The 22,572-nt window shown below is 42.8% G+C and overlaps 1 protein-coding gene across 1 annotated transcript; it reads left to right on the plus strand.

Moving 5' to 3' along the window:
* RDH14 (retinol dehydrogenase 14) lies at positions 1-9,880 on the plus strand. Its single transcript, XM_067544731.1, has 2 exons — positions 1-380; positions 7,365-9,880. Exons 1-2 carry the CDS (start codon positions 24-26, stop codon positions 7,980-7,982), a joined length of 975 nt encoding a protein of 324 aa, XP_067400832.1. The 5' UTR covers positions 1-23; the 3' UTR covers positions 7,983-9,880.
* Positions 9,881-22,572: the final 12,692 nt, after the last annotated feature.

The following is a 22,572-nucleotide window of genomic DNA, read 5'->3' on the forward strand; positions in this document are numbered from 1 at the left end:
GCTCACGCTGGGCTAGGGCTACTATGGCGGCTGCGGCGCTGCTGGCCGCGGCGCTGGGCGGGGGCTTGCTGCTCATCGCCCGCCGCTACCTGACCGGAGCCGGCGGGGCTTCGCGGAGCGCGGCCGCCGCCCTGATGCGGGGCAAGACGGTGATCGTCACGGGCGCCAACAGCGGACTGGGCCGGGCCACCGTGGCCGAGCTGCTGCGGATGCGAGCCCGGGTGATCATGGGCTGCCGGGACCGCGGCCGGGCCGAGCAGGCGGCCCGCGAGATCCGCGCCGAGCTGGGCGCCCAGGCGGAGGGCGGGGAGCTGGTGATCAGGGAGCTGGACTTGGCCTCGCTGCGCTCGGTGCGCAGCTTCTGCCAGGGGGTGCTGCAGGTACGGGGGGCAGGCGCTGGGGGGGAAGCGGTGAGGGGGCGGGATGGGGAAAGGGTAGGGTGGGGTGGGGGCAGAGGAGGGGAAGGAATGGGGGAGGGAGAGGGCAGGCTGGGAGGATGGGGGAGGGGGCAGAGGAAGGGAAGGGGGAGGCGCAGGGTGGTGGGGGACAGGATGGGGAAAGGAGGCTGAGGGGTGAAGGGGAAGGGAGGGTGGAGGAGGGGATGGGGTGAAGGCAGGGGCAGGGTGGTGGGGGGAGGGATGGGGAGAGGGTAGGCTGAGGGGTGAAGAGGAGGGGCAGGGTGGGGAGAGGGGGCAGAGGAAGGGGTGCGGTGAGGGAAGGGTGAAGGCTGGGGAAGGTGGAAGAGGAAGAAGGGGAAGAGAGGACATAGGTTGGGGAGGTGAAGGGCGAGGGAAGGAATAAAGATGAGATGGTTGGGTGAGGGTTGGGGTGAGGAGAGAGGGAAGCTGGTATGGGGGACATGGGGCCTTGGTGAAGGTAATACGGGAGATGGCATGTGAGGGAATGAGTTGATGTAAGGGCAGAGAGGTTGGCGAGGGAGGAGGAGGGGGAGTGGTGGGGGTGGGAAGGATGTCCAGTTAGCTGGACATGGGGTGAGTGGATAACCAGGTGCAGGGGAACCTTTTCAGGAGGACAGACTGGTGTGGAGGATGATACATCTGACAAAGGGATCATGAAGGGGGAAAGGTTTTTAGGGGGATGGGTGGTTTGGGGGGGTTGAGGATCGTAATGGAGAGCTTGTGGTAAGGCTATGGGGGGATTGGCATGGAAAGGAAGGATGGGTCCTGCTGCTGTGTGGACATGAGGGGCAGCAGTATCCAGACATGGTGTTGCCACCATCCTATCCTTTGTAGAGGAGTCTGTCATCAATGCCTCCTGCAAGCCTAAGTATCAGCCCTTGTGCAGGTTTGCAACTCAGGGGCGTTCCTGTCTCTCACTCCCTCATCCAGCAAGGGCTACTCGGTCTTCAAAGTACCCCTTTGGTGACTTGGGGCTCTGCAATGCTGAAATGGAGTGAAGATTAGCAGCTTTTGGCAGAGCTGTTCTTGCATCTTGTAGGGCGTTAAATATTATCCTAAAATATTTTGGGATGTAATGTAATGTTTTGGTGCATTCTTATGCATTGCTTCTTAACCCAGTGAACAAAGCCTTATTAGGCCAAAACTCCTTGCCTAGGGAAATTTTCCTATTCCACTAGCTCAGTTGGCCAGTAAAAAGAGGGACTGGGCCACCTTCATTTTTTAATAGGAATAGGAAATCTGCAGAGAGCTAGGCTGCTCAGATCAAGATGCAGCAGAGCATGGGGGAACCGGTTATCTGTGGGCAGAGAAAAAACTTGGGAAGCTGCAGTCTGCTCCACTTTATTCAGTAAAGCATCTGGTAGCTTGTGGCTGTCAGTTGAGTTAAGTTTGAGCCCCATGCACCTACACTACGGCATAGAGGATTGGCTGCAGCAAGAGAGCACTTCACGGGGTCATCTGCGTCCAACCTACATTTATCACGTTTTTATTACAGTATAGCCTTGCTATAACATCCTTCTTAATAACGAGCCTTTGGATATAATGAATCTGGTCCTTTGATCTCACCTCCAACCCCAGGGCTGCAGCCGGGCTGGTCTCTTATGCTATAATGAACTCTACCAGGTGGAATGTAGCCTGGTCATAGGGACTCAACCATGGCAATGAGGGAGTTTATTGTTAATGTGAAAAGGAGAGTTTGTGGCATAAATGAATCGAGCAATATTTTCATCTGTGGTGTCTTGTTGGTATTTGCTGGTCCTTACTACAAACCTATCCATGGTGGTGGTTTTACTGGATGATTGAAATATGTTTGGTTGCAGCACTGCTGCTGAAAGTACCAACGGATGACTCTGAAGTTGTTGCAGATAGACAGTCATGGTCAAAGTCTCTTATGCTAAATGGAATCCTGAAATAAAATTTTAAAAAATGATTTTGAATAGTTGTTCTCACACTATTATTCAGTTAATCATTTGTATTTTTTTCAGCAAGGATGCAGATCCGATTCCAAATTACCAAAAAAGCTGAGTGTGACTGCACTTAGAGTGCACTTAATTTTGGAGTAAGGCACTTCTGTTTTTTGAGAAACAAGCATAGGATGATGTTCCCTTGGGAAAGCTGAGTTATGCAGAAGTAAAATAGGGAATAGATTTATGGCATCACTATTATGGTCTGTGGCCATGATTTTTCAAAATAAGGGGCATGTATTATGTAATATAAAATAAGAAAATGACATCCAGTGGCAACTGGCAACTCTGGATTTCTCTTATTGCAGCTTTCTGTACCATATACTTGGGTGATCGATTCTAAACCTAGTTAACTAATTAAACAAGCCATAAGGATTAGCTAAGCTAAACTTTTTTTCTAGCGACATCCAACATAGCAAACAGCTTGGAATTTACTTGTTAAATCACACTTATACTAAAAGGCATAGAGAGGATCTTGAGGAATGATGCATTGCAAAGTGAATTATTTAAGTTACTAGCCAGTTGATTCACATTGTTCTTCAGACATATCCACATCTTCATCCACATCATTTTCTCCCAATACGCAGTTTTCATTATGATGTTTCATTCTTGCATGTAGGCCCTGCATCTCCTTCTTGCACTGCCTAAACTTGATACGTTTTCCTTTTTTACTCAGGGAAGGAATTTCTTCAAAATATTCCCAGATAGGTTTCTCTTACACCCAGAAGCCATGACAGTTTTTCTGTGGCAAAAGTGTGGGGGAATATAGGAAGCTGTGTGTTTACTAAATAATGTCTTCCCTTTTTCTTTCCAGTCCACTCCACTGTTCCTTTCCACTCTGCCTCTGTCCTTTGTCTCTGTCTTTAAGACAGTGTCTTAACTAACTCCTCTGCCTTGCTTGGCCCAGCTCCACCACCATATAAGCACAGGACAACAACAATCCTATCCAGCATGTGTCTTTCTTGCACGTGTGACTTTAGTCTGCTCAGAAACTGAAAACCCAGAACTTTCAAGAAGCAAGAGTTAGGCTGGACAGACTAGAGTCATTCATTCATTTTTATGATACTAAGTGTAGGTTTAGCATGTTTGTGATGAGATTTAATTGTAACTGTTATTTTTTAAATGAGAGAGAAATTTAGTTTTTTATTGATGTTTTTTAAAAAATTAAAAAAAATCTGTTTGTTTTTTTTAAATTTTTTTAAAAAATCTATTTTTATCCACTATGCTGGCTGATGAGTCTTGTCCACCTGCTCAGGGTTTAACTGATTGCCATATTTGGGGTCAGGAAGGAATTTTGCCGCAGGGCGGATTGGCAAAGGCTCTGGGGATTTTTCGCCTTCCTCTGTAGCAGGGAGCACAGCTCACTTGCTGGTGGATTCTCTGTATCTGAAAGTCTTTAAACCATGATTTGAGGACCTTAATAAATCAGTCATAGGTTAGAGGTTTATTACAGGAGTGGGTGGGTGAGGTTCTGTGGCTTGCATTGTGCAGGAGGTCAGACTAGATGATCATATTGGTCCCTTCCGACCTTAGAGTCTATGACACAGTTTGTGTTGTATAGGAATATCCCTAAATAGAGAAAAGGGTTTGTACTGTGGAAGCCTGTACATAATGGTAGAAAAAGAGAGACTGTGGAACTGCCACTCTGTAGAACTCTGGAGTAAATGTTTTCTTGATATAATTTTCTTAACCCATGAAGTGTTGTCATCTTAACATTTGATGTTTCAACATAACTTCACATCAACAATAATGTGGCGAATATTCTCTTTTTCTTCACCCTTTTGGGCCTTTGCCAGGGGGCTGGTGTCATTTCTGCTTTTAAGTAGTGGGAGACATTCAGGTGATATAGTAATGGAGAGGTACGATGATGGGATACAGTTTCTCCATCTTTCAAACAGAGAGGGCTGAGTATTTTTTGAATGCTAGATTTCTGGACCAGGCAGGTCCATGCACTTGAAAGTGAGGTTTAACATTAATGTAAGAAAGAAAACCTGAAGTGTTAGGTCCCAGTTGTCATCTTTTAGGATTTTACTCTCCAGTCTTGAGAGAGGGGGTTTTTCTGATGCTGGAGGAAAGGAAGACTAATAGCTTTCTCTTGTTGATACTGTTAATAGCAACAGAAAGTGAATCATCTTGGATTAAATAAAGATGAGATCTAAACATGAATTTCTAACATGAGATGCCAGATTCACTTCAGATTCAGGATTTGTGTTAATAGTTACAGTACTTCAGTCTTGGGTTGTGTGGGTTCCCACTTCCTGAACTGAGGAACAATAAGGAAAATCCAGGCAAAACTACCAAATATCTCCTGGATTCTTACTAAAACTGAACAATCTTGATGCAAAAATCCACTAGTCAGTCCAGGTTTTCTGAACTTTAGGACAGTGTTTGAGGAACTTAGTTTGGATTTGTAAAGCTGGATAGTTTTCACATGACTTGGAAAATTTTTGTGACCATTTCACCGAGTTCTAATTTATGACAGTTCCTTAAATATTGAATCTATTTATCTGAAGTATTTTAAAGATATCTATCATCCTTGTATCTAGACAGAAATACTGTTGTACTATTTGGTCTGAACACTGATCCAAGAGGCCCTTGAAGGAATTGTGACAGGAAGGTTTCTATTTTAGAGGACAGGCTAAATGTTTCTTAAAAATCTATAGGATCCCCCACCCTTAAACAGAGGTGTCAGAAACCATGAGTTTAACTGAAGAAGAAATAGTGGAATAATGAGGGTGAGTAGTAAAAAGGGGTACAGCTGTGAGTCTCTCATAGTCTGCTGGACCTCCAGTCTTTGCGGATGGAGCAAAGAAACTGTTCCCTTTGCAGATGAGAAAATGGCAAGGGGAGTGAAAGGAAGGAGATAACTGTTGAGATCCCTGCCGTGTTAGCCCTATTTTAGGTCATTGTGTGTGTACACTTTCCTCCTTTAAATAGAACAAAAATACCAACAGAAAAGACCCACACAAACAACAGGGGAAATTGATTAAAGCCCTCAATCTGTATTTGGTTTGGCATGGATGGACACTTGTGCCCATATAAAGCTCCACTGACTTCAGCGGGAAACCATTTAGGGCCACCTGCATAGATCCAGTTGCTGGATCTGAGCTTGTTGGACTTTACAGGGGAAACTGAATGTGATTATACAAAAAGTACTGTGAAAGCACAAACTAAGCACTAGGAAAACATTATATACTTTTTCTAATCTGTTAGTTATAATACCTCAGGTGTTAGTGATACATTTTTTTTTAAAAAGTGATTTTTTTAAGCTGGCAGTCTAGTGGCAAAACCAATATAAGTGTTGTCTTTCCACAGACAAGAATGAGAATAAAATAGCTAGGAAAGAGATGAAATGTGGGGGGGGGTAACATACCTGGGAGTGAAATGGAGAGAGCCTGGGAAGGGTGGTGCTGCTGTTGGGTTTATCGCTAGTGTTATCTGCTGTTTTAGAATACCCTCAAAGCTGTTAAAGTGATAGAAAAAACAAAATGATTGAGATGACCAGTTCTAGAAACACTTACAAAGGGTTGTAGTATGTATGCACTTATATTATTCCCCTCCTTTTTTGAACTTGTGACTCCTTTTTGAAGTTGTCTGTAAGATAAAGGAGGTACCTAGATTGATAGGATGAGGCATAACTGGCACTCCCACAGTTTAGCTTTCATTGTGGGTGTTTAGATACCAGAGTTCTGAACTGAAATTTCATTTTTCACTTTTTAGCCTCACAGCATCGTGTATTCAGAGTAATATGCTTGCTTCAGTGATAAATTGTTACATCTTTCAGTACTATGCAGCTATGGGGGAGAGAGGTGCATTCTTTCTGGCTCATGCATGAAGTACCCATTTAAATCAGTAGGAGTTTGAGACTTAGCATCTTGCAGGATCAAGCCCCAGCTTGATTTAATTATTAACTGAATTCCAAATGCAGGCTCAGATTCTGCTCTCAGTTATAACTGTGCCACTGATGGAAGAATGTGAGGTGTATTAAACTTCAGAGGTGTAAATGAGGATAGAATCTGGCCTGCAGAAAATTTCTTATTGGTCGTAAGGAACCAGAAAGTGCTCAACTTGACTTCCAGATCCTGTATTAAATTTGTAGGACTGGAAGAAAAGGGGGGGACGGGACTTCTTTACTTGTAAACTGAGCATTCAGATGGAAAAGAATTTCGCAGTTACACTTATCTGAAGTCATTTTTTCAGAGGGGAACCACAATTTGAAACTCCTAAGATCTTACCCTGTTGGAGTTTTGGATGCACACAATATGCAGAGTTTGGAACATAAATATTGGAGTCTTAGGTTTCACTTTTCTTTGATCAGTTTTGCTTTCTGGTTCTCATGCACTGCCATAACATAGTCTATGTCTACCACAGTTAAGACAAATTTTAAATTAGATACTATTTTTAAAATCATTAAGAGAAATGTTTTCAAAATTCTACATAAAATCTAATTATTTTTCCCTAATAAAATGATGGGTTGAAAATTTGCTGATTTAACACTAAGTCCCTGCCTCAGAGAGCTAGGTTATCTTTGTTTGTTTGTTTGTACAGTGACTAGCACAGTAGGCTCCATGATTGGGGCTTCTAGGTGCTACCACAATATAAATACTAAACAATAATACACTTGACAGCTTATCTTTAATGTGCCATACTGATCATTTTTTTGGAAAGAAATTGGTATCACAAGAATAATTTCAGTGGATTTCCATTAAAAAAAATGCTGTTCTTGAAAAATGTTTATATATTAGCTATCTTCAGAGTAACACAGGCCCCCTCCACATCCCATATGATTTGGTACCCCTCTTACTGACAACTATCAATACACTTATTTTTTTTCAAGATTATGTTAAAATAACCATGAGCTAGAAAATCCCATTTTAGAAGATGAATAGTTGAATTGTTCTCTTCTAATAAAGGTCAGTGAATACAATTAATCTTAACTGATTGCTGTGTTTATAAATCTGATTATTTTTGCTATTTAAAGGAAGAGCCGAGGCTGGATGTTCTGATCAATAATGCGGGGATATTCCGGTGTCCATACATGAAGACAGAGGATGGTTTCGAGATGCAGTTTGGCGTCAACCACTTGGGTCATTTCTTGCTCACCAATCTCCTCCTTGGCCTCCTCAAAAATTCTGCCCCAAGCAGGATTGTGGTAGTGTCTTCCAAACTTTACAAATATGGAGAGATCAACTTCGAAGACTTGAACAGTGAGATAAGTTACAATAAAAGTTTTGGCTACAGTCGGAGTAAACTGGCTAACATACTGTTCACCAGGGAGCTAGCCCGCCGATTGGAAGGCACAGGAGTCACTGTCAATGTGCTTCATCCCGGTATTGTCCGAACCAATCTAGGCAGATACATGAATATTCCTTTTCTGGCAAAACCCCTCTTGAATTTGGTGTCGTGGGCTTTCTTCAAAACCCCGTTGGAAGGAGCCCAGACTTCTATTTATTTGGCCTCCTCTGCAGAAGTAGAAGATGTGTCAGGGAAGTATTTTGGGGATTGCAAAGAGGAGGAACTGCTGCCTAAAGCCATGGATGATTTAGTTGCAAGAAAACTGTGGGATATCAGTGAAGTGATGGTTGGATTATTAAAATAAATGCTAGGGGAAAAGACGTGCTGAAAGGAATGAAAATAACTAATAATTTGCCACCCTGAAACTTTCTGCAATGGTATTTCCCCCTTGAGTGGTGTGAAACACAAATTACTTTGCTCATAGATTTCAAAGCTGATAGGAGTAATCTATACAGCTCTTTTAAAATAGAGAATATTCTCTATTTTAAATAAATCTGTGCTTCAGAAAAATACAGAACTAGAATCCAAGAGGCTGGGTGTCTGAATATATTTCAGCATTAAATCTCTTCGGAAAGCTACTTGTTCTACAAATAAAAGTTCTTTGCTATGTAATGTTTATGCTTTGTTGTCTTCAACTATTTGAGGTCAAGCATAGCACTGTGTGGTACAGTGTTACACATGAAATGTGTGGCTGTTTGCTGCTTTTTCTTGTAGATGGTTTATGAATCCATCCTAATACCGATAACAATGTTGGCTTGGTGAGCAATCCAAGCTAAAAGCATGTGAAAGAGTTTAGCAGTGAGTTGTGAGCACTCTTACACTGTGATCCTCGGCCTCTGAATCCTGTTTCACAGCACAAACACTTTCCCACAACTGCATACTTCACTGGCTTCCTGAACAACAACTATATCAAGCCATGTTATAACTCAGGTGTGGGCCACAAGTCAGATATTTTCAAGATGGACTTCCATGATCTAGCATCTTTCTCCATTTATCTAGTATGTATGTTTGATTGTTCACCAAGTTCTGTTTATTTGGGCCAAACCTGCTCTTCTGGAGATATGTACCAAGACCCCAATCCTACAATAAGCCCTGTGCTGATGGATGCCCCCCTGTTGACTTCAGTAGGTCTTTACTTGACTGGAGAGTGCATGAGAGCCCAAGACCTGACTTTGTTTTGTGAATAATCTATTTATAGACAGTTTATATTGCCCTCCAGAGTGAAATGTGAAGAGGGCTCAGTCTAACATGGCCAACAAGTCTTCCTGATAAGTCATATTCTGTGTAAGTGCATATTTCCTTAACAGCACTAATATATACACTGTACAAATGTCATCAAGAAACTGTTCCAAACTACTGACAAATTAGCCTTGTGTGATAACAGCTGGCAACTATCCTACATAGGCTTAGAAAGTCTCTACTATGCAGAGATAATAGAATTAAAATAGATCAAAAATAAATATATAGATATTACATAAAGATGCCTCCCTTATTGTTTTAAAATAAATATATAATTTCAGTAACTGTTTCCTGTTAATTATGATTTGCTGATTGGTTCTTTTTGTAACTTTATTTAGCACCACTAATTTAAAGTAATAGTAAATTTAATGAATATGAAAAAAGTAGGGTTCTGGGGTCTTGATTACTAATAAGATCTCTCTCTCTTTATTTTTATTTATATATATATATATATACACATACATACATACACACACCCCCATATATCGAAAGAGATTGAAGTGTTTGGGGGAGGGGAGCTTAGTCTGTACCACAATAAATCCTTATTTGCTCAACACTTGGGTTAACATCATTTTTGAGATTCTTTCTCAGGTCATTTACAGTGTGTGTTCTAGCTCACTCACACACTGCATTGGGCTCAGTCCCTTAAATACCTCTTTTCAGAGATGCAGTGCTGTGGATATAAGAAAGAGGCATAGCAGGAGCTCCAGGCTTTTTTGGAGGAAGACAGAGAAGTAAAGGGAAAAAAAATTGTGTTAAACTCCTGTAACACTAGTTATTGCATTGTGTGTTGCTCACTTTCAGGCACCAGAGCCTGGAGGAGTAGAGCTAAAGTGTGTGATTATTGTGTACTCTGAATGTTTGACACAAAAATGCTGTTTGTATATAATGCAAAGGGCCATCCTGTCGAGAGAATGGAAATATTGTTAGAGAATAAACGGGTATTGAACTGGTAAACTCCTGTTTTACGTTTGTCCTGTATCTTTCATCTAAAACAGTCCCCAAATGACTATATGTAATACCATTGAACTGCAACCCTAGCTTGAGTGGAAGCCATCGACCAACTACCATGCAGAATAATACTGAGGCAAGGGTAAGTTTTTGACCAATTGCACTAGGGCACAAACTCAAAAAACAAGATGGGTTCTCTCAAGTTCCTACAAAGCAGAAGAGCCCTTTGGTTTTACTGTCTCATCTAAAGGAGGTAAAGTAAATAGAACTCAAACTTATGATCTGTGATGCGATGTTCCACTGCCACACTGAAACCACTGTGTGAATGTTTTAAGAGAGCTGTGGATGGGACATAGCTTGCACAGAAAAGTGCTCTGCTGATCTTACTATATATATGTGCAATTCATGTGACAACAGTTTGTGCAGTGAAGTTGTCTATAGAGCAGAGAAATGTATAGCTTTCCAGATAGAATTACTGGCTCATGCCACCGTGATCTCAGGAAATGCAAAGCTGTGTAGAGGTAAGAGGCTGGAATTATCAAACACTGACCATAAGATGTGATGGTTTCACTTGTAAGATTAGGAAGTATAACACATTTTCTTGCTATTTGGAACATTAGGGAAAGGAGACCTTTTGTCTGCCCAGAGCTGGAAGCAAGTGAGAGTACCCTGGATATATTACTATATAATTCACAGATTTTCACCTAGAGTGGGACAGTGATTATCACATGTATGTAAAATATCTGAACAAAAATTATCTGCAAACTTCTTTCAAAGGTGAATTACGTGCTCTGTAATTCAGTAGTGCAAACTTGTTTCAACTGCACTAGACAGCTGAGGTTGAGAGTTTAGTTCAGTCTCCATAACACTCCAAGTCTGCACTTTCTCTGTGGAGACTGCCATATATAGTGCTGTTCTTGATGTGAGTAACTGGACTGATGTCAGCCAACGCCTTTATCCATCAGCTAATGACTTTCAGTTATTTCTATTATGGTAGGGTTGAGGAGACTCAGTCCTGGACCAGGACCCATTGTGCTAGGAGCTGTACAAATGCAGAACAAAGAGATGTCCTTCTACTCCAACGGGCCATCTTGATATTGACCCAAAGTGTGTTTGAACCAGCAAACTGCAAGTGAAAGGCTCCACACCTCCCATTATTAATCCTCTGAGCTTTCAACTGAAAGTTAGTTTTCTGGTGCAATTATCCACAAGTGGCTAAACTCCAAGACTCCATCCCCTGATCTGGCCCATGTGCATTAAGAACAATGAGGGCAGCATGACTCAGATGAGGGAGGAGTCAGGCAGAACCCAGAAACAGTGTGCTGAATCCAGGAGAGCAAGACCAAGGGGTAGAAAAGCAGTTTTCCAGCCCTGAGGTAGACAAATTAAGTAGTACTGCACCATAACTAATACCCCTCAGCTGAGACTGGGGCCCTGTTGTGATAGATGTCAAACATCCACATGGTAAATGACAAGCTTACAATCAAATACCTTGCACCAAGTGGCTTACAATCAAAGTAGATAAGGCAGACAAAGAATGGGATAAAGGAAATATCCCTATTTCCAAGATGGGGAAACAGGCAGCGAGACTTTAAAGGGGAAAATTTCACAAGCACTTCAGTGGGAATTCTGCACCTTAATCTCTTAGGCACAGACATGCTTGAAAATCTCTTTAAGTGACTTGCCCAAGGTCAGACAAGGAGTCTCTGACAGAACTAGGAACTGAACTTAGATCTCAATGGCAGTCTAGCGTCCTAATCACTAGATCATCCTTCCTACCTACATATCTACAACTGAAATTGCCACCAGTTTATCATTTTTGTCATGTTTTTTTCAGGGCTTATGTACATACTTTAAAAAAAAAAAAAAGCATTGAAGAAAATACCTGAGTCCCTTGCGGTATTCACATTCTACAAGGCCCAAAATCTATCACTAGGGATAGATCCCTACTAGGGATAATGAATCTGCCTTTTGTGTACTGTGTTGAATCAGGACATAGGCTTTATGAAATGATCTGGTGAGACATGTATGGCCCATGGGCTGTAGGTTGGGCAGTGGAGTAACAAAGGCTACAACACACAGATTGAGTCCCATTTTCAAAGGTGGCCTGTTTTTGGGTTCTCAACTTGAGACAACCCAGGCCTGATTTTCTGAGATGCTGAGTACGTGCAATGTCAACTGACATCAACAGGAGCAGCAATTGCTCAAAACTACAGTTGGCATGAACATGTTGAATTCCAAATTTTTTCAGTGAAAAACACGGACTTTTTTTGTGAAAAGTTTTGCATTTTCCCTATCGTCAATTAGCTCTACTCAAACCCTCTGAAAATCAGGTCAAAGGTGGCTCAAGTTATGCTCCCCAAATATTGAGGCACCCTAATTCAGTGGCTACTTTTGGAAATTTTGGCCATAAAACTTCCCTGAAATGAACAACTTCAAAACACTTTTCTTAACATCATATATATATCCATGGTCATGTGTTATTAATTAATTAATTGTACTCCAGTAGCACTGAGGCTCCAATCCAGACAGGGGCCCAGGCACGGTATAAGTTGAGTAGGAGATGATGTATTATTCTTTGTAATCACAAAACAAAGACAACAGTGATGTCCCTTAAGCATTCTTGGGACAAAGGACAAATTCTATCAAACATAGAATCTATAGAACCATAGAATTCTATCAAACGAGCATCGTTTGAATTTATTTATTTAAATTTCCTTTTGGACATATGTTAAAAAAAGGTTAAAGCATTAGAAGAAGTGTAAATGGTCATTGCTTCAACAAAACAACACGTTTGCTGTGGAAAACACATAAAATGACAGGAAATGGCTTAATGTGGGAGGTGTTCAATTTTAAGGATTCTGTTGACAGAAGTTGATGAGTGAAAATATTGCGTTCAGAAAGGAGCATGGAATTTTGATGCAGCCTAGAGGGACCGCTTTGTATTATGGTGGTCTAAATTGGGATTTTACATTAATGTAACCAATCAGAACCCTTTTTAAAACTCGAGTCAAAAGAGAAGACTGAACAAAAAGCACCACAAAGTTTATCTTTTACTCATCTGGAAGAGTTTATTTTAAAAACAACATTGTTTGCTGCTGTTGAAATGAAAGTGTCAGAGTTGCAGCTTTCTTTTGACACCATCTGGCAGATGATTTACTGGTGTATGGTATTCACTAATCCAAATAACCCTGTGTGTGGTAACTATTGTCTCTTTACTGATCATGCAGCTGGGTTGACTGAACTTTAGAGGGCTCACGCAAGGCTATCAACAGCGGTACTGCAAATAATTTAAAATTAGCACAGTATTAAAGACATATATATGATACAGAACATAGCTGCCAAATCCATGAGGTTTTTATTAAAAATCCTCCCTTTTATTGACACTAATTCAGATTGTTGTATGCAGTGTAGTTGTAGCTGTGTTGGTCCCAGGATATTAATAAAAGATATTACCTCACCCACTTTGTGTCTCTGTATTCAGATCAACATTTTGCCTCAATTCTGTGGTCTTGATTCACTACATAAACTCTAGTTCTATGCATGTTACTTCATGAAATTAATGCCAGAACCAGCATAGCCTAGGAATAATACTGTTGTGTATGGGACCTAATGCTGACCATTCAGAAGGCTTTCGCCTTTAGATTTGTTTAATGTTTTTGTTAATGATGTAGTTGAATTTCTAACTGTTGTCCTTTTTATGAATTATTTCTTTTCCATTTTAAGGCCAGTTTAACATTCATGAGAGCACCACATTCTTTGATTAATCCTGGAAATAAAAGTCACATACAGAATTTAAACATTCTCTCTTGAGAATTCTATTACAATGATAGGAAAGAAGTTACAGATATACATAGATACACTGGAGAGAACATAGTACATTGAATTCATGAATGAAAAAGGGAAGGTGTCAAAAGAACACACATGATAGGGTCTTACCTACATGTCATGGAATAGAATTCATAGATTCTTCACCCTCATTATTAAAAAACTGTCTTATTTCCAATTTGTTTTGGCTTTAATTTGCAGCCACTGATTCTTGTTATACTTTTCTCCACTGGATTGAAGAGCACTTTAGTTCCCAATATTTTCTCCCTGTGAAATTACTTATGCACTGTAATTCAGTGACCTTTTGATCTGTTTTGAGCTCCTTACATCTTTTTTCCAGTCCATGAATACTTTTTTGTTGCTCCTTTCTGCATCTTCTCCAGTTTTTTTTATATCCTTTTTAAAATGTGAAATGTAAAAAACCCAGAACTGGATGCAGAATTCTGTTGTTGGTCTTCCTTATACAAAAGTAAAATCACTTCCCTGCTCCTACTTACTACCCCCTCACTTTGTTGTCCCAACTGTTCCACGGTTCTTGTGAGACCTCATTCTGTTCCTTTAGCTACCGTGGGATTCTTAACAGTTTTATGTCAAAAAGTTATAGATTCATAGAAATTGCAAATAGAAGAAGGGAGGGAAATAAAGATGATATACATGGAAAACATTTTCAAAGTATATAGTACTGTACTGTACTTTGCAATTCTTTCATGTAAATCACATAAAACATAAACATATGGTAGGATTTTTCATTGGGACGTGTGCTAAGTCACATAATTCATCCCACAGCTAAATATTTTTCTTAAAATTCATCCTGATCTCTGCCTTTTACCCTAGGAATTGAGTAAGTATAGAATAATCACACAACTGGTGTTAAGAAGTGGACTTTTCTGCTGTCAGTTTGATTGCAAATGGTACAAGAGATAATGTAGAGGAGGAGGAGGAGAGGAATCCATTTTCCCTTCCTTTGATATTTGATTTTAATTCATTACACTAATCAGTTTAAGACCAGATCTTCCCCTGGTTGATGCAGTGACAGGGAGCAGAAGCCCTACACTAGTGAACCCTACACTGTAGACCAGTGTTTCTCAAATAGTGTTCCGCGGCGGCTGAGTTAAAGGGTTCCGCAAAAAAGCGGAACCGCGCCGCCGAAATTAACTCAAATCATGCGCCGCCGAACAGCTGTTAGCGCGCCACGGAACAACTGATGGCACCGCCGAACAGTTGATGGCGCCGCCGAAAACTGCTTAGAGAGCACACCGCCGAAAGCAGCCTACACCGCACCGCCGAAAAGGGGAAGATTTCCTGCACTTGTTGGCGGAGGGTATGGCATGGCCGTGCAAGGATTCCGTGGCGAAATATAATTGAGAAACACTGCTGTAGACTTTCTGCTAGCTGGCTGGATGGTCCTTCTTCACAACAGGCTGGGGTGGAAATGTAGTGAGGTTTACTTCATTTGTCCACTGAGCAGAAGTAGCTTTAACTCTCTACCTCAGGGATTCCTGATCTTTTAGGCTCGAGGGTCACAAATACTATTTTTACAACCCTGAACAGCCATCAGTCTATCAACTCATAAAAATGTATTGACACACACACCATTAAGGACTACAAATCACTGCATATTTAAAGTAAACATTTTGATGCTAGTGTGCTCATTTTTACATTCACTATTTTACACCTACGAATTACTCACAGTACCTCTCACACACACAGACAAAGCACTATTGTAGATGAGTGACTGTCACTACACACTGAAGCACATGGCCTGGCAGCTAAGTCACGGTGGGTGGCCTGCTAAGTGCAGGCCAAACCGCAAGGCACTGATTTTTAGAGTCCTGCCCCTCCTCAAGCATGATAGGTCCTGGCTGCTTCACCAGCAGTGCACCCCCTTCTCTTTCTCCCCCTTCCCCTCCCCCCACTGAGGCCAGACGGAACAAGTTCAGCAAGGAGGCTGCCTCCTAGCTGATCTCCCGTCCCTCTGGCTGCAGCAAGGAAATCGCACGTGTCCTGTTGCCCTGTGCACTCCAACTGGGTCCCTAGGCAGTGGCTCCCTTTTGCAGGCAGTGGGATGGGAAATCAGTGCTCCCCTCCCTCTGGCTCCAGCAGGGACCCCAGCACCTACGGACCCAGGCAGAGTGCTTTGCTCTCTGCTGGAGCCAGGGGAGGGGAGTGCTGATCTCCCCTCCCTTTGGCTCCAGCAGGGACTCCAGCGCCTGTGGACCCAGGAAGAGCACTTTGCAATGCTTCCTGCAACAGCCAGCAGGAGGGGAGCGCTATTCTCCCATCCCCTTCGCTGTAGCAAGGAGCCTGCACCGGTATTGTAGCCTCACGGAAAAACACTCCACCTGAGTCCTTAGGCAGCAGTTCCCTTCTGCAGCCAGCGGGAGGGGGCGGCAGGCCACTTTGAAAGACCCCTGTGGGCCACTTTAGTCCCCAGACCACAGGTTGGGAACCATTGTTCTACCTAGTGCTATTTGCTGACATGCCTACTCTCTGAATGGTTTAGGACTAGACACAGCCCTTAAACTGAAGATGTGGTGCATGGGCTGACATATTAGCTCATCAGCTCTCCTCGATTCTGATCCAAAGCCTAATAAAGTCAACTGAAAGACTCCTGTTGACTCCAGTGGGGTTTGATCCCCTAGTTCTGCCTTGAGCTTTCAGATAGGATCCTGCCCTGCTGCCATATGGAGGGGAAAAGGCTCCTACATCCTCTTCCTTACTTGTCCAGCCTACTAAAGGAGAGGTTTTCGGCTCTGATTCAGCAAAACACTTTAAACACAAGATTAAGTTCATTCCTATTCATCAAAATATTTAAGCATGTGCATAAGTGTTTTGCTTAATTGGGATGTTTGCTCTTAATGTACATACTTGACTTTTTGAAGCTACTGAGGCTTTGTCTATCTTCAAAGTTACACCAGTTTAACTAAATGTGTGGTTTTAAAATGATTTATGTAAGGTGGTTCAAACCCTGTGTGAAAACCTTTAATTTAATTTAAAACTGGTCTACAACAATTCCTTATCGAGTTAAGCTAAAATACCAATATAAAACAGCTTTAAATTGAATTAAGAGTGCCCAAACTGGGTTTTGCACCCATTTTAATTGTTTTTTAAAATCAATTTAAAGTTAAATTGGTGCAATGTTGAATATAGGCAAGCTAGCATTGCTATTAATTGTCACCTCTAGAAGCACTCATCTTTTGAAAGCATTTGAAATGGTAGCTGATTCAGGGTCAGAAGAAACAAAGCCCGTTGCAGACTCACAATGGGGATTCATCATTGCTTTCATTAGGTTTTATTATCATCACCTTCAATGATACAAACAATGTTTATTTCATCACTCTGTAAGATGTTTAAACATGCTATGACTATCAAATACTTCCTAGCACCTGCCTGTCTGGTTAGCCTTTGTTCTGTACAGTTTGTTCTGCCACTGTAGATTTTTGATGTGCACTTCTGCACGTGATCAATGTGATGAGATCATTTATAACAAATGCACCCTTGGAAAATTTATTATTCTTGGTCTAATTTGATTCCACAGAGCTCTGACAATGAAAGGCCACAACACCAGACTGTGTTAGGGAAATAAATGTACACACAGACATCTACAATTAATGATGCTCTATTATATTTAATGCACTATAAGTGCAGCATTTTATTAAAGAAGATTTTTTAGATCTGTCTCTTTGAACACTAATATAGGAATTTTGGCAAAGATCACATAGAGTAACATGCATAATTTATTATAGTAATAATGTTTGATCAATCAACAAATATAAGCAATCCTGCAGTACTCAAAGAAAGCAAAGGAACTCATATGTTGTTGTAGTGTAGATCTGAGCTCAGTAGAGTATCAGAATCATAGAAGATTAGGGTTGGAAGGGACCTCAGGAAATCATCTAGTCCAACCCTCTGCTCAGAAGATCAACCCCAACTAAATCATCCCAGCCAGGGCTTTGCCAAGCTGGGCCTTAAAAACCACTAAGGATGGAGATTCCACCACCTCCTTAGGTAACCCATTCCAGTGCTTCACCACCCTCCTAGTGAAAAAGATTTTCCTAATATCCAACCTAGACCGCCTCCCCTGCAATTTGAGACCATTGCTCCTTGTTCTGTCATCTGCCACCACTGAGAACAGCCTAGCTCCCTCCTCCCTTGAACCCCCTTCAGGTAATTGAAGGCTGCTATCAAATTCAACCCCCCCCCCCCTTCTCTTCTGCAGCCTAAATAAGCCCAGCTCCCTCTGCCTCTCCATATAAGTCACGTGTCCCCAGCCCCCTAATCATTTTCACTGCCCTCTGCTGGACTCTCTCCAATTTACCCACATCCTTTCTGTAGTGGGGGCCCCAAAACTGAACTCCAGATGTGGCCTCACCAGTGCCGAATAGATGGGAATAATCACTTCCCTCGATCTGCTGGCAATCCTCCTACTAATGCAGCCCAATATGCCATTAGCCTTCTTGACAATAAGGGCACACTGTTGACTCATATCCAGCTTCTTGTCCACTTTAACCCCTAGGTCCTTTTCTGCAGAACTGCTGCCTGCCCAGTCAGTTCCCAGACTGTAGCAGTGCATTGGATGCTTCCGTCCTGAGTGCAGGTCTCTGCACTTGTCCTTGTTGAACCTCATCTGATTTCTTTTGGCCCAATCCTCCAATTTGTCCAGGTCACTCTGTATCCTATCCCTACCTTCCAGCATATCTACCATTCCCCCCCACCTTAGTGTCATCCATGAACTTGCTGAAGGTGCAATGCACCCCATCATCCAGATTATTAATTAAGATATTGAATAATACCAACCCCTGGGGTACTCCACTTGCTACTAGTCTGATGATCTAGCCAGCTCTCTATCTATCTATCTTATAGTCCATTCATCTGACTCATATTTCTTTAGCTTGCTGACAAGAATACTGTGGGAGACCGTATCAAAAGTTTTGCTAAAGTCAAGATATATCATGTCCACCACTTTCCCCACATCCACAGAGCCAATCATCTCATCACAGAAGGCAATCAGGCTGGTCAGGAATGACTTGCCCTTGGTGAATCCATGCTGACTGTTCCTGATCACCTTCCTCTCTTCCAAGTGCTTCAAAATGGATTCTTTGAGGGCCTGTTCCATGATTTTTCCAGGGACTGAGGAGAGGCTGATGGGTCTGTACTTCTCCGGCTCCTCCTCCTTCCCTTTTTTAAATATGTTCACTATATTTGCCTTTTTCTAATTGTCCAGGACTTCCCCCAATCGCCACGATCAAAGATAATGGCCAATGGCTCTGCAATCAGATCAGCCAACTCCTTCAGCACCCTCAAATGCATTGCATCTGGCCCCATGGACTTGTGCATGTCCATCTTTTCTAAAGAGTTCTGAAGCTGTTTTTTCACCGCTGAGGGTTGCTCACCTCCTCCCCATACTGTGCTGCTCAGCGCAGTAGTCTGAGAGCTGACCTTGTCTATGAAGACAGAGGCAAAAAAAGCATTGAGTGCTTCAGCTTTTTCCACATCATCTGTCACTAGGTTGCGTCCCCCATTCAGTAAGGGGCCCACACATTCCCTGATCTTCTTCTTGTTACTAACATACCTGTAGAAACCCTTCTTGTTACCCTTTAAATCCCTTGCTAGCTGCAACACCAGGTGTGCTTTGGCCTTCCTGATTTCACCCCTGCATGCTCCAGCAATTTTTATAATCCTCCCTAATCATCTGTCCAAGCTTCCACTTCTTGTAAACTTTCTTTTTGTGTTTAAGCTCACCAAAGATTTCTCTGTTAAGCCCTCTCTGCACATTGGAATGGTTTGTTCCTGCGCCCTCAATAAGGTTTCTTTGAAATACAGCCATCTCTACTGAACTCTTTTTTCTTATGAGCCTCCCAGGGGATCCTGCCCATCAGTTACCTGAGGGAGTCAAAGTCTGCTTTTCTGAAGCCCAGGCTCTCTATTCTGCTGCTCTCCTTTCTTCCTTTTGTCAGGATCCTGAACTTGACCATCTCATGGTCACTGCTGCCTAGGTTGCCATCCATGTCTACTTTCCCTACCGATTCTTCCCTGTTTGTTAGCAGCAGGTGAAGAGGAGCACGGCCCCAGTTGGTTCCTTCAGCACTTGCACCAGGAAGTTGTCCCTAACACGCTCCAAAAACGTCCTGGATTCTCTGTGCACTGCTGTATTGCTCTCCCAGCAGATGTCAGGATGATTGACATCCCCCATGAAAACTAGGGGCTGTGATCTGGAGTACCGTTAATATATTTTGAAATAGAAATGTGCGTTGCAAAACGGTTCTCTTTTACAGACCGATTTCTCTCCCTCTCTCTTTTCCCTTGTTTGTCCATAGCTCTCTTTTCATTTTTATTCCTTCTTTATTGTTTAAGTGAAACAAGAGAAAATGTGTACTTTTACACTCTGAAAAAAGCACAAATCCCTTTCAGCTGCCGCCGTTAAAAAATAGTGGAACTCAACTCCTGCAGGTTCTTCCTCACTTTCTGTCCTACAAATAATAAAGCTTACAAAAGAATGTGAGCAACAGTAATGTCATATGTAAATTTGGATTTATTCTAGGCCCTCTTTTGACAGCAGGAAATCCCAGGCATCAAATAGGGGCGTTGTTGCCTAAAGATAATTAAAATGGCATAAAGTGGTCATGCAAGTAAATTAGTAAGAAAAATGCATTTATATTGTTGACTTTACTCAACAATTTACTTGTGCTGTTGATTTGACTCGTGCAAAGATGGAAATAAATGCAGCTGAAAGGCTTGATTGCGGCTTTGATGAGTACCTATATAGAACAGGGGGGAAAAGGCAGAACATCGTTGTGCTATCTCAGGAGCAGTCCAGGATATTATGGTTCAAGGAGTCACAATTCTCTCCCAATGGTCCGGGAGGGATCAAATTGCTGGGCCCTGCACCCAGTACAGTGTATGTGTCCCTGATGTGCCTTGCAGCCCCTGTGCCACCACACTTACTATGCCAGAGCTGAGACCTAAAGCGTTATAAACTGTAGAGAACTGTATTCTCAAATTTCAACATTTCTATTTAGCAACACTTCCCACTTCTCATTGGGGCAGCTTTTTCAAAGCACCTAAGAAATTTAGGAGTATACATCCCAATGATTTTCAATGATTTTTGTTCCTCAATTCAATAAATACTTTTGAATAATCTCCTCTATGATTATTTGTTAATGAGCAGTCCTGGACTGGTGGAGGGTAGACAATGAGACCCAATGGGTTTTTCCCTATGTTTAAAATTCAGAACATGAAATATGTCAATTGTTATATTCAATTTCTGTGAATTAACTTCTTCTGCCGTGTATGATACTGTACTTCATTAAAATGCCACTTTTCTTGTCATCTAATGTATAATTTGAATCTAGGAGAATTTAGTCCTGGTTTTTGTTAACTAGATTAACTTTAAGCACAGAGCTTACATCATGTTGTTTTGGATCTTTCAGCAAGTCAAAGTGGCTGCCAATTCCCTAGAAATAAGCAAACTGACTGTTTCTTATAAAATGTATTGTTTTTTTAAAATTTGCAGTGGGGCATATCCATGTGTTTGTACATAGGCTTCACTTATGGCTCTGCTTTCTGTTCATAAATTATAACATTGCTTCATTATTCCCTGCGCATTAAGCACCAGCTTGATTTTATAGTCCTGAGGGAATTCTGTGCCCAAATATTAAAAATGCGGCACTAAAAAAAAAATGTGCACAATATTTTAAAATGTGGCATATTTTATTTGTCAATAAATAAATGTAGAGGCCCCAGCATGGCAGTGGAGAGCGCAGGCCACTGGCTGCACGGAGGTGAGCGATCACCCTGCAGAACCCCACCCCCCAAAAACACCCTGCAGCACTGCCCCTCCACGCCAGATGCACCAAGATAGCAAGCGAGAGGGACAGTCTCGCACACACGCCCAGCCCTAGCCCCCAGGGTAGGCAGGCTCAGCCTGGCTGGATCCAAGCATGGAGAGGCTTAGTGTGGGTTGAGAGGGTTCTGTGAGGGGTAACCTGGGTGCAGGCAGCTTGGTGGGAGGCTGCAGGTATGGTAGCGATCTGGATGCACCAGGGCTTGTTGGGAGGTTTGGGGTGCAGGGAGAATGGGACATTGCAGGGGGGTCCAGGTGAAGGTGACTGGGGCTGAGCAGGGATTGTCTGGGTGTGGTGGGCTCAGCAGAGGGCTCTGGGTGACTGGGGCTTAGTGGGGTGGGGTCCAGGTGTGGGGAGCTCACCAGGGTAGTCTAGGTACAGGCGGCTCATTGGGGTGGGGGTTCAAGTGTGGGGTCCTCAGTGGGGGGCTCATCTGGGTGCATGGATGGGGATCCAGATGCAGCAAGGAGGGGCTCAGCTGGGGGTCTGGGTGCAGGGGGGAATTCAGATGCAGGGAGTGAGGCTCGGCAGGGTGGGGGTTTGGTTGCAGGGAGCTTGGTGGGGGGAGGTTCTGGGTGCAGGGGGTGAATCTCAGTGTGGGAGTCTGGGTATGGGGGGCATCTGGATGCATGGGGGATGGGCAGATGGGGGAAAAGCTCCCGGTACAATGATCCCTCCCTCCACAGCTGAGGAACAATGGGGGCAGGAAGATGGAGGATGGGGTGCGGATCTTCCTGCAGTTGGGGGAAGTTTTTGGGGGTGGGTCTGACCCAGCCACTCCTTGCAGGGGAAGAGGAAGTCTCATCCTCCTTCGTCCCAGCCCCACACACTCCCGCAGTGATCCTTTCTGCTGACTGCTCCAGGCTTCCAAAATGACACACCTGTGCTGCTGGGGAGGGGCACGTGACCATTCTTGTGGCTTCGCTTTGCTTCCCCTTCAGAAAGTCATTTTTCTGTGGGGAAGCAAAGAAATCTGCAGGGGACATGAATGCTGCATGTGTGCAGTGGTGCAGAATTCCCCCAGGAGTAATT

Source organism: Emydura macquarii, unplaced genomic scaffold (genome assembly GCF_026122565.2).
Source record: "Emydura macquarii macquarii isolate MOO-44397 ecotype Brisbane River unplaced genomic scaffold, CSIRO-AGI_Emac_v2 contig_1027, whole genome shotgun sequence".
NCBI classification, from domain to species: Eukaryota; Metazoa; Chordata; order Testudines; family Chelidae; genus Emydura; species Emydura macquarii.

Coding starts and splice junctions, on each gene's coding strand:
- RDH14 (XM_067544731.1), top strand. CDS start 24: ATGGCGGCTGCGGCGCTGCTGGCCGCGGCGCTGGGCGGGGGCTTGCTG. Junction 381..7,364: donor TCTGCCAGGGGGTGCTGCAG/GTACGGGGGGCA, acceptor TGCTATTTAAAG/GAAGAGCCGAGGCTGGATGT.